The 12,906-nt window shown below is 44.0% G+C and overlaps 1 protein-coding gene across 5 annotated transcripts in view; it reads left to right on the top strand.

Annotated features, from left to right (window-relative positions):
- Positions 1 to 12,906, top strand: part of TBC1D22B (TBC1 domain family member 22B) — a 551,506-nt gene that overhangs the window by 451,454 nt on the left and 87,146 nt on the right. For 4 of the 5 annotated variants that reach the window (XM_073615872.1, XM_073615870.1, XM_073615871.1 and 1 more), the window contains one exon: positions 11,528 to 11,655. The exons of the other annotated variant lie outside the window; for it this stretch is intronic. In XM_073615872.1, coding sequence (XP_073471973.1) covers positions 11,528 to 11,655 — 128 coding nt within the window. The remainder of the gene's footprint in view (positions 1 to 11,527; positions 11,656 to 12,906) is intronic. 5 annotated transcript variants of the gene reach the window in all.

Raw genomic sequence — 12,906 nt, 5'->3', positions numbered from 1 at the left:
TTGAAAGCAGATTACCTCAGCTGCCACTTCCAGGGTCAAGGGGAATGGACCTTTCACCCAAACCTCTTCTGAGATTAAAAAAAAAAGATGTCAGAAATGTCAGAACCCATGCGTAGACATCCTAGCCACCAGATTTAACAACCAACTAATTTTGTTTTGTAGCAAGGATCCTGTAGCCCTGGCCTTGGGTGCCTTGATAATTCCTTGGTCTCAGTTAAAGCTAATCTACGTCTTCCCTCCAGTGCAAATTCTGCCTTATCTGCTCAAAAAGATGGAACAAGAAAGAAAAATGGTGATTCTCTTTGCACCGAACTGGCACAAAGACATACTGAGACTTCTAGCAGACGATCTCTCGTCTCCTCCCAACAGACTAGATCTGCTATCTCAGCAGAACTCTATTCCATCCTGCTTCCCAATCTCTGGCTTTAACGGCATGCCAGTTTAGGGTGGGTCTTAAAAGGTAGAGGGGTCTCTAAGTCTTTTACCTTACCTTGCTAAAAGCAAAAAAAAAAAAAAAAAACACTTTCGGGAAGATGTACTATCGTACTTAGAAATCTTTCTTTGCCTGGTGTGATCACAGGCTCTTCAATCCCAGAGATTATTTGGAAATGCCTCTCATTCTGGGAAATGTCATAATGTCAGAGGTGGATACCAAACGCCACCAAATTTCTTAATGATAAACCACACTAGCTCCTCGGTGTGCATCAGAGGGAGGCTTACCAGAATCGTATGACCCCCAATTAAGAGTGGTCCACCAGTGCTTGTGTACACATTCAAGATATCCATCTTTCCTCAAAACCACATGTCAAACCATGGTACTGCTGCGTTGTGATAGAACGCTGTGCACATATACTCAGTTGGACATAGTATCATGAAAAAGAAAGACACGCTCTCCATAGTGTAATCTCGATTTAAAACACCAATTTATTGTGGTAAATACTCTTACAATGAAGAAATGACAACCAGGCACTTTGTATCATATAAACAACTCGTATTCCAGATTCCAAGATGGCCGTGGCAAAATTGCATATGCATAGTGCCGTGTATTCTGTTTCTGCCCAGGGGCAGAGACAGAACACGTGCCACTACTGTTCTGTACTGTGTTCCTAGATATTTAGGGCATACAAATACAATATAACCGTTTTTGGAAAAGTGTAAAAAACAAGGTACAAAATTGCGAGAAACACGGACAAACTTTAGTAAATAAAATTGCCCAAAGGCAAAGCTTTAAACGCTTTTACTGTTTCAGTTTAGAGTTAAAGGATAAGTTCACCTTTTGTAACACATTACATGTTGCACCCATGTTCAGGGTGTAACATGTAATATTTTACAAATGCACCAGCCCCCTGAGTTCCGTTTTTGAAAGTTCCGCCAGCCCGGCCACATCATCCATTCTGCAAGTTCCGACAGCCTTTGAGTTCTCAATGAACTACGATGGTGCTGTTGAGCGCTCTGGTAGTTCATTGTCTCTTACTGTCAGTGTGTGCCTGTCTGTACGAGCTGACAGATAGACTGACAAGTCTTCAGGAGTCCTGCAAGGCACCCTGCTAATCTGCTGATTGCGGGTGCAATGCTTTACAGGCTCCAAGTGTAAAAAAAAAAAAAAAAAATGATTCCCTGCCCTCCACTGAAGCTAATGGAGCACAGTTCGCTCTCATTCAGCTTCTTCCCTGGCCATAGCAGCCAGGGATAGAGACTGCCGAACCTGAAAGGCAGGTGTGGAAGTGATCAGGCAGCTTTACAGCTGCTTGAATCACTTCCACCAGAAAGCCTACGGATGATTGAAAAATGTGAACACACACATGTTTAAAATCCTGTTTTGCCAGGTGTCGCTTAAGAAGCTTGTTTGATCCACCTGAAAATAATTTCTTAATTGAGTCTTTTATTAAAACAGTCTTAGACAACAGGAAATCGTATTCTAACCTTGATGCTTCTGAGCAGGTTGACCTAACTTCTCTAAGACAAAAACCTATTTCTGAAACCCACAAAGGAATGAGATTGTTTTTTGGGACTATGCATTTTATAAACACAGCTTCCATAGTATGTTGGAGGATTCTTTAATGAATTACATCTGACTCGGCCGCAAACGTCCACAATAAGTTGAGCCATCTGATGGAATTCTGAGTCGCCAATGGCTGATTATCTGATTAAGTGACTGAAATTATCTCAGTGAATCACCCAACAATTCCAGTTATGGTTATTTACAGACTATGTAAAGTCCAAAAGGGGTTTAATCCCTTGAATATCGATCAGTTATTTCTGGGTCTGGTGGCATCATTGCCTCCAGCCCCTTCCATCGTACTTATGTGACAACAGTGATTTTTGGGGCAAGTTGCACAAGCTAAAATTTTCTCTGGACTGTGCCCCTGGGTAAGATGGACATCAAGCTCATATACAAATATGCTCAGTTTGGATGGTTTAGATCAGGGGTGTCAAACTGGCGGCGCTCCAGCTTTTGCGGAACTATAAGTCCAAGCATGCCATTGCGTGTGGGAGTCATGCTTGTAACTTTCAGCCTTGCAATGCCTCATGGGATTTGTAGTTCTGCAACAGCTGGAGGGCCGCCAGTTTGACACCTGTGGTTTAGATGGAGTCTATCATTTTTTTGGGGTGAAATTCTATCTATGACTTGAACTGGTTCTTGAAAATAATTTCTGTAGGTGTAAAGATGTAATTTACAAGCAGAATTCTGGTACAGCCATGGGTAGCTCCATGGTCCCATCCTTTACCAAGTTATTTGTAGGCATTTTAGAAAAATGTGTTTGGTTTGTCACGGTGCAGGTGCCACATGGTGGGCTGGCTTTGACAATGACGACACTTTTGCAGTTATGCCGTGTACACACGACCGGACTTCCCGGCAGAAAAGGTCTGACAGAATCATTCTGTCGGACATTCCGATCGTGGGCTATATTTGACTTTTTCTTTCTAAAAGGGCAGCTATTGGCTATTGGCTACTGGCTATTGAACTTCCTTTTTCTAGTCCCGTCGTACGTCATTGTGTTCTAAACTAACGTACTTTGGTGTGATCGCGTGTAGGCAAGTCCGTTTCAGCAGAACTCTGTCGGAAAGACTGTCAGAGTCTACTCTGACTGAAAGTCCGGTTTTGTGCACGCGGCATCAGAGGATGATCTGTTTAATTGGATGCATTTGTAAACGCTCTACATCCTAATAAAGAATTTGATCCTCCAGATCAATCACTACAGTCAGAAAGCCAAGGGAGACTGTACCCAGACCCAGCATTCAAGAGCAGGGGTGGCCTGTAATGCTGCCGGTTGACCCTTTATCCTGTGAGCAGTGATCTCTTGGGTACTATGTGTCAGGTGTTCGTGCTGCCAGGGGGCTTTACAGGTTCAGGGCAGAGATCCTCCTGTGGGGGACTCGAGTCCCATAAGGCCCTGCAAGGCACACCTGCTGTGATCGGTAAAGATTGGACCTGCTGGGCCAGCAGCATGGACCTGTGAGTGCCTATGTAAAGGATGGAGCAAGTGGCAATCTTTCCCTAAAGTGTGCCTTGTGTGACGGGAGCTGCTTTGTTGCTTTTTTGCAGGCAGAGCTGTACACAGCAGTAGGGATGTTCAAAAGGGGCAGACTGGCACAATACATATGTACAATGATGGCATTGCTTACATCTTACATGCACTGGCCCGTTTTTCTGGTGCCTTGGGCACAGTAATAGGTGCGTTTGCAGGCTCCTGCAGCACCAAACAGTTCTGCGACTCTGCTACTCTACCACAACTTAGCAGTCTAGAGCGGATTGGTGCAAAGGCACTGCAAGTATTTTAGACACTTGTTTATTGGGGTTGTCTGCCACTTAAGTTTTCTGGTGGGGATTGACGGTCTAGTGGGCTTCCAAATCACCCTAAGAGGTAGGGAGGACCCTCCTTGTCCTCTAATTTCTCCCCTATAGTCAGATTAGCTCTGAATCCCTGCTGTATTTCTATCAAGGGAGAATCCTACAAAAAAAAATGGGGTTCTCTGAGTGCTGACCCAGCCTTTTCCTACTTGAATAAGACCCTGACGTGGATAAGGTCAGTGGATGAGGTCCCAGGTTAGGTCTTTAAGGCACCCTTCTCTCTAGTAGGAGTGACTCTGCAGCCTGTGTTGGGAGCTTGCCAAGCCCTAAGTGTGGAAAAAGCAAATGCCTCTTTCCAGAGAATCAGAACCATTGTATTCTGCCATCTGGCAGTTTCTGTTAGATTTTCTGGGAACCTTGATTTCCTTGGTGGATGCCTTGAAAGATTTTATAATGGCAGCTTTGCCAGATGCACACCATCTCTGTCCACATGAGAAGGATCCTATGGCTCAAATGTTGATTAGCGAAATATCTCTGCAAGAGGCAGATTGAGAGGCTGTCCTTTGAAGGCAACCTCTTGTTTGGATGACCTATGGAAGCCTTCATCCAGATGGTGACAGTGGGGAAAAAGTCTGCTCTTGCCCCTAAAGCAGAAGGTGACAAATCATAAATCAGTGATATCTTTGGAAATTCAAGAAGAGCTCCTTTCATAAGTAGGAAGCCTCGGGCCTTGAGCAGGAAGGACATGTGTTTTTCTTCCTGACCACCTAGAATCAGGATATTGCGTGTAAGGTGTGATAGTGTGAGGTCCAAAGGGTACATGCTGGAGTTTTACTGCTTTCCACCCTCAATGCTTTATGCACTCAGTTATCTTCATTGCCACAAAAGAGTGTTTTTCTCTATTTAAAAGAAAAAAGCAGCCGGTGTCCTATGGGGTCATCGCACCTGTACCTGGAGAGAAAGGTCTTATGGCTTCTGTTCCATTCTATTTGCAGTTTTTAAGCCAACTAGAGTTGTCTGGCCTATTCTAGACCTCAAGGGTCTCAAGTTCTTGAAGGTACAAAATTTAATCCACCCAACTGATCATTGCTTTGTGTCCTCAGGGGGATTTCCTGGTGTCAGTGGATATCAGGGATGCCATCCTACACCTCCTGATTTTTTTTGGCCTTACTAACAGTTTCTGCAATTTGCAGTGCAGGATCGCAACTACAATGGAACCTTGGATTGCAAGTAACGCGATTAACGAGCGTTTCGCAATAGGAGCACTGTATTTTTAAATATCGTAACTCGGTTGGTGAGTGTTGTCTCGCAAAACGAGCACGATTCAGGCCAAAGCAGTGTGCAGTACCGCTTTTGGCCTGAGGTGGGGGGGGCGCCTGAGCCGAGCAGAGCCGAATGTCATGTTCAGAAATACACGGAAAGGACCGAGTACAGCACGGCTGACTCGGCAAATCTCGGGTAGGAAGGCTTTCCAAGGTTTGCCGAGGTCAGCCGAAGTGTCCTCGGGCCTTTTCTGACGTTTCTGAGGCTCTCTGGCGCCCCCCCGCCTCTGGCCGCATGCGGTATTGCATCCCATTGAAGTCAATGCGGAACAAATGATTTTCGTTTCCATTGACTTCAGTGGCAAAACTCGCTTTGATATGCGAGTACTTTGGATTACGAGCATACTCCTGGAATGGATCATGCTCGTAATCCGAGGTTCCACTGTACTAGTTTGTGGCATTGCCTTTCGGTCTGTCCATTGCCCTCAGAGTGTTAGCCAAAATTTTGGAACTTGTTTTTAGGTTGTTGAAGACCCCAGGTTTCTCCATTGTGGGTTACCTGGATGACCTGCTTCTCAGGGAGCAATCTGCTCATAAGGTGACAACAAATGTTCAGCACTTGGTACAGCTTCTGAAAAGGTTCTCTTGGGTGCTGAACCTTCAGAAATCTGCCTTTGTTCTGACACAATGTCTGGAGTACCTTGGCTTAGCCCTCAACATGACGCAGGCAAAGGTACTGCTTTGCAGGAGAAATGCCTATCTTTGATCACAAGTAGAGTCTCCAAGGTCATTGAAAAGTCCCCCAATTCAAGCCTGCATAATCGTTTTAGGAAATATGTTTAGCTGTATTAAATCCAGTCCCCTTTTTTCTATTAAATTCCACAGCTCTTCAACTCAATTTCGTGTAGGTATAGGACAAACATCAGGAGTCTTTGGACCTGCCAGTGCATATAACTTCGAAGACCAGGTCAACTCTAGAGATCCTCTTAGTTCAGGGAACATGGATGGAGGAGCAAAAGTTGCTGATCAACATTGGACAATTCAGCTGGCTCTCCTACACTAGTCTGTCTACTTTCATGGGATTTCCCATCAGGATGCTGTCGGACAATGCCACTGCTATGGCGTACATCAACCGTCAACAACAGACAAGAAGTCATGCTGTTCAGAAAGAAGTGAACCTGCCCATTTCTTGGGCAGACATGTTCTGGTCCTCTGACATGCACATTCCTGAAGGTGTTTGCAGAGTATTGTCTCTGGTGGGGGGCACTGGATGTGGAACTCTCGGCACCCAGATTCAACAACAAACTGGAGAGGTGACCAGTGATCCTCAGGCATTTGCGGTGAATTTCCTGGGGACTCCTTGGGATCAGTTTTCCCTGATCAATGCCTTCTTTACCTTCAGCTTCTTCCTAGCTTGTTGTATATGGGGAAGGTGGAGGACATTTCAGTGATTCTGATCGCATCTGCTTGGAAAAAAAATGTGGTATGTGGGCATCATAAATCTCATGGCAGATGACCAGATCCGCGAGAATTGCTCTCGCAGAGTTTAATCTTCCATCCTGCTTTATGGTCGCTGGCCTTGACAGCATGGCTGTTGAAGCCCAAGTCCCGAAGGATAGGGGTGTTTCGGACTTTATTATCTCTACCCTTGTCAAAGAAAGATAGTGGACCTCCAGGAAGGGGTACAGTCATACATGGAAGGCTTATTTCCCTTGGTGTCAAGTTCATCCCTGACAATATGTTATGGAGTGCATTTTGGCTTTTCTCTAGCCTGGGATGGAGATGTCTTTAAGTACCATTAAGGGGCAGGCCTTAGTCTCTGTTTTAAAAACATATCACATCTAAATACTTGACAAAAGCCTTTGTACAGGATGTCACACAGATTGTTCCACCTGTGCAACCCCCTTTGTCCCCATGAAATTTTAACCACTTGCTTACTGGGCACTTAAACCCCCTTCCTGCCCAGACCAATTTTCAGCTTTTAGTGCTGTCATTATTTGAGTGAGAATCGCGCGGTCATGCAACACTGTACCCATATGACATTTTTATTATTTTTTTCCCCACAAATAGAGCTTTCTTTTGGTGGTATTTGATCACCACTGGGTTTTTTATTTTTTGTTAAAAAAAAAAACAAAACCATTTTATATTTTGTTTTAAATATTTGCAAACCGGTACTTTTTCTCCTTCATTGATGTACGTTGATGAGGCTGCACTGATGGGCACTGATATGCTGAACTGGTGGGCACCGAGAGGTGGCACTGATGGGCACCGATGTCATTGGTAGGTGCCACTGATGGGCATTGATGGCTGGCAGTGATGTGCACTGGTAGGTGACACTGATGGGCAGCACTGATGAGGCATTGATTGACACCACTGGTGGGCATTGATAGGTGGCACTGATATGCACTGGCAGGTGGCACTGGTGGGCACAGGTGAGGTGGGTGTGCCTCTTCCTCTTCGGGACCGATGTCCCTTTCACAGAAGCTGGTGATTGAGTTTTTTTCTCTCCTCACGTGTGAAAATAAAATGAAAAACAATTACCGATCTTCTGTTTACATCACGTGATCAGCTGATCACGTGGTAAGGGGCTGGGATCAGCCCCGTACTCTGATCTCCCAAGTCTCATTGACTCAGTGATCACGCCGGCAGGGAGAAGCATTAATGACAGAAGTGACTACTAGGGTCTCTTCTGTTATAAAAAAAAAACCCTGCCTGTCAGCGTGATTTTTTTTTTTCTTTTTTGCTTTAAATTCCTCTTCGGTTTGATTTTATCTGTTATACAGACTTCTCCCTTTGAGCCTCTCCCAGAGATTCCATTGTCACTTCTGCAAGGAACTTTTCTTGATGCATCGCCAGGATAAAGCGTTAATGAGGTCTTGGCCCTCCCTTTTTTTTTTTCTTTTTTTTTTTTTTTTTTTTTTTTAGCTGAGGTGGTTTCTTCATTTCACCTAAATAAGGACATTGTGTTACCATCTTTTGTCCTGATCCTAATGAAAGGGTTTTTCACTCTAAATGGTGTTACAGGTTTGTTTCAGCAGTATTGAGTCCCTGTTGTCCTAGCTGAAGTCCTCACAAGCATTAGGCTGCCTCTCAATCCACTATTTCGAGATGGATTCGTCAACTTATAATATGTCTCAGGAATATGGTATTCGGGGAAAGGTTCCTTCTTTACCGGTCAAGGCCCACTCCACTAAGGGTGTCAGTGCTTCTTGGGCGATTCAGCATCTGGCTTCTCTTTTTCCTCTGGATCAACTGTGGGTATAGTATTGGGTATATTGGATTGTACGTTTTTTTTTTTTTTTTTTTTTTTTTTTTTTTTTATGGTTGGACTGGATGGACTTGTGTCTTTTTTCAACCTGACTAACTATGTAACTATGTAACTTGGTCTTCTCTTCGCACGTTTACTACATTTTACTGTGGCCTCTGTGGATGCCGTTTGTTTGTGAAAGATCTGCAGACATTTGTCTCCAAATTCTTGAGAAGGAGGGTCTACATGCTTTGGAAATGTTGGTGTTTTTTTGCCAATATGGAGCTTTTGTAAACAGTCATGGAACATTGTTGGGGTGCTGGCTTTTTCTATACATTTGGACTTGTGCAGTATTGCCACTTAGCCAAGCACCCACCCCTTAAAAAGGGTTGCATGAGGTCAGTGTGGTGTGATTTGATGTATTTCAGGTCCAGGAATAAGCTCTCCTCTGAGGGGATGACCTCACTTATGAGAGTGGAAGGGAACACATGTTGGCCTTTATAGCTATCTTGTCCCAGGACATTAAAAAAAAAATTAAAAATTCTGAAAAATACTGAAAAAAAAACATCAAATGCAGTCATCGTGCCCCATCAATTGCAGCCACTGGTGCCCCATCAATTGCAGCCACTGGTGCCCCATCAATTGCAGCCACTGGTGCCCCATCAATTGCAGCCACTGGTGCCCCATCAATTGCAGCCACTGGTGCCCCATCAATTGCAGCCACTGGTGCCCCATCAATTGCAGCCACTGGTGCCCCATCAATTGCAGCCACTGGTGCCCCATCAATTGCAGCCACTGGTGCCCCATCAATTGCAGCCACTGGTGCCCCATCAATTGCAGCCACTGGTGCCCCATCAATTGCCGCCACTGGTGGCCCATCAATTGCCGCCACTGGTGGCCCATCAATTGCCGCCACTGGTGGCCCATCAATTGCCGCCACTGGTGGCCCATCAATTGCCGCCACTGGTGGCCCATCAAAGGCCGCCACTGGTGGCCCATCAAAGGCCGCCACTGGTGGCCCATCAAAGGCCGCCACTGGTGGCCCATCAAAGGCCGCCACTGGTGGCCCATCAAAGGCTGCCACTGTGCTCCCCACCCGCTCGCTGCCCGGCACTTACCTCATCTTGGTGGGGGATCAGGCAGCGGGTGACGGCGATGAGCAGGGGTCAGGCAATGGCTCCTGTGTCCTCAATTTGTCTCGTCTTCCTTCTGCTAGGCACCCAATCGGAGCGCCTGTGCCTTCAGCCAAACAGGTGAGGGGTATTAGACTCTGATTGAACCGCCTCTCAGCCAGTGTTAGAAAAGTGAATATTCATTCGCTTTTCTAACACACCTGGGTGGACTGCGAGCGCAATGCTTTGCGCTCCAAGTCCGCCTATTAGAGCCTATGGCTATGATCAATTGCTTAGAAAAAAAACAACCCCGGAATTCAGGCGCCCGTCGTCCGAAGAGGGCCTGGACGCCTGAATAGGGGGTGGCTACAGTGGCCATGGATAGATTCATTCAATGCATGAATCTGTCCATTCTACACAGAGGGGGTGGCACCCGAACGCTCCTAATGTATGCACCGCCACTGCTGGAAGGTCTATTTGGCATGGTGCACAGCTGGGGACTTCTGTCCCAGGAAGTACTCTGTGGGACATATCATGTCTTTCTTCCAGTCCAGATCAGCATTTGGCCTTGAAAACCATCAAGGGACAGATCTTGGCCCTAGATATCCTTTTACAAGGACTGCTTTCCACTCATTTCTTAGTGAAAGCCTTTGTGCAGGGTGCTGCCCACATTATTCCCCCTGTTGTTCCCTATCATTCCATGGGACCTCAGTCTGGTTTTGTCAACCCTTCAGAAGCCACTCTTTGAACCCATCAGGGATATTCCTTTGGCTACCCTTAATCTCAAGGTTGCTGTCCTTGTTGCTATCTGCGTATGATTGAAAGAGTAAATACAATACAAAAATAATGTTATTACATTGTATTTCTCAATAACCTAACACTGTACAGAAACTGTTTTACACAGCAGCAGTTGCTCAGAGTGACAGCAGACTAGAGGGAAAGGCGTAGGACATGCATGCTGTGTACTAAGAACATTTTTGAGGGAAATGCGTCTCATGCCCAAAGTTCAGAAGAGGTTAATAGGCACATTTACTTATTGCTTCATTTGCAAGGTGAGACGGTATTAAACCCGAAAACTAAAAGTGTAATATATTGCAGCTTACCAATCTTTAGATATGGTGGCTACATTTGTTTGTTTCCTTTTTTCAGACTTTTCCCCATGTTTTCACCTGGTGATCTGGCCAGCAACACAACTCCACTATTAGAGTGCTCCCACTCTGGATAAAGGAGCACAGAGACACATTTGGACAAGCAGCATGGTTAGTCTGGGGGAGGGAGTGTTAGATATACTAGCAGATTTAGATACACGAACAAATTAAGGCCAAACTGCAGCTCACACTGCAGTTACAGCAACAGTTTTATTTATTTTGAGTTAAAGGTTTTACATGCGTAAATAAAAACTGATCATTGTAAACACCCCAGTCAGTGGTAAATGGTTTGTCTCAACTAACTGGTTTGCAGGAGAGCTTGTTCTCTTGAAAAACAGACCTACTTGCTGGATCACCAGATGAAAAGGAAGGAAAGCCTAGAACAGAAAACAAATGTAGCCATCACATCTAAAAATTGATAAGCTGCAATGTAATGATTGCTTTTGGGTTTAATGCCGCTTTAAGGTGTACATCAGCTTGTAAATATGTTGCAGACAGGTTTCTAGTACTACATTCTGAATCTTGCACAACAGCCTCACATCAACATATACTGTACATATAGTAATATGTAGGCACCCAAACTCGCCAATATTAAACGTTACAGTAGGCTACACAGTGCTTTGGAATAAGCATTCACCCACATGGATATTTCTACATTTAGTAGTTTTAATATCTACTACGTCATATTTTTTTATTTTGCTATACAATACAAATCTAGTGCCCTGCATCTGACTTTAGTCAAGTTGTTCAGCTGGCAGTTAATAAAATGGGGACCATGGACACACCACAGATGCTTGTCAGGGACTGCTGAAACATTTTTTTCTCATAATTATGTTGTACAAAACATGGAAGAAATTAGTGGGGCACTTGTAATAAAAGGTTAAAAAGGCACCGCATCTCTGTCTCAGAATTCTGTACTGGTCTTCCCTCTTTTGCATATTTAAAGACTCTCCCTTCTATGCCAGGTGAGGTGCATTGTCATCTTCAGAAATATGAAGTTGAATATCTGCAATTTGCTTTTCGTTGGATGAACAACTTGCTTATGAGGGAGCTCCCTTTACGATGCACTATACGGCTTTGGGACACATATCAGGTATTCCATTTAATTTTTTAAGAATATGTGGCAAAAATTGCTCTCTCCCTCTGAGCTCAATAAATCCTAATTAGTTTTTTATCAATTTAAAACAAGTAAATCCGTTAAAAGGACTAGGACTCTTCTTTGTGCCTTTCCCGCAGCAGCTAGCATAGCTTTTCTTCTGCCTCAAACTAGTTGTGTTGACTCAAAATATATGTGAACCCAATTACTAAAATATTATACAAGCATTAGCATGTGGTTGTTGACATTAATGTAGTTTCAAAAGCCATGTTTAATGACTTAACCACAAGATGGTTTACCCACTTCATGACCAGACCATTTTTTGCTATTACTATTCAGCACTGTGCTACCTTAACTGGCAATTGCTTGGTCATGCAACAATGTATGCAAATGAAATTTGTATCACTTCTGTTCACACAGAGCTTTCTTTTGGTGGTATTTGATCACCACTGTTTTTTTTCATTAATATAATTAAAAATAGACAAAAATATATATATATAATACAATTGTTCTCATAAGTTTACATACCCTGGCAGAATTTATGATTTCTTGGCCATTTTATAGAGAATATGAATGATAGCACAAAAACCTTTCTTTCACTCATGGTTAGTGTTTGGCTGAAGCCATTTATTATCAATCAACTGTGTTTACTCTTTCTAAATCATAATCGCAACAGAAACTACCCAAATGGCCCTAATCAAAAGTTTACATACCCGAGTTCTTAATACCATGTATTGCCCCCTTTAACATCAATGACAGCTTGTCGTCTTTTGTGGTATTTGTGGATGAGGCTCTTTATCTTCTCAGATGATAAAGCTGCCTATTCCTCTTGGCAAAAAGCCTCCAATTCCTGTAAATTCTTGGGCTGTCTTGCATGAACTGCACATTTGAGATCTCCCCAGAGTGGCTCAATGATATTGAGGTAAGGAGACTGAGATGGCCACTCCAGAACCTTCACTTTATTATGCTGTAGCTAATGACAGGTCAACTTGGCCTTGTGTTTTTGGATAATTGTCATGTTAGAATGTCTGAGTACGTCCCATGTGCAGCTTCCTGGCTGATGAATTCAGATGTTCCTCCAGTATTTTTTGATAACATACTGCTTTCATCTTGCCATCAATTTTGACCAAATTTCCTGTGCCTTTTGTAGCTCACACATCCCCAAAACATCAGCTATCCACCTCCGTGTTTCACAGTAGGAATGGTGTACCTTTCATCATATGCCTTGTTGACTCCTCTCCAAATGAA

This window comes from Aquarana catesbeiana, linkage group LG02 (assembly GCF_042186555.1).
Source record: "Aquarana catesbeiana isolate 2022-GZ linkage group LG02, ASM4218655v1, whole genome shotgun sequence".
NCBI classification, from domain to species: domain Eukaryota; kingdom Metazoa; phylum Chordata; class Amphibia; order Anura; family Ranidae; genus Aquarana; species Aquarana catesbeiana.
The sequence above is the reverse complement of the archived record's forward strand: the minus strand, read 5'-3'. Positions and strand labels throughout refer to the sequence as shown.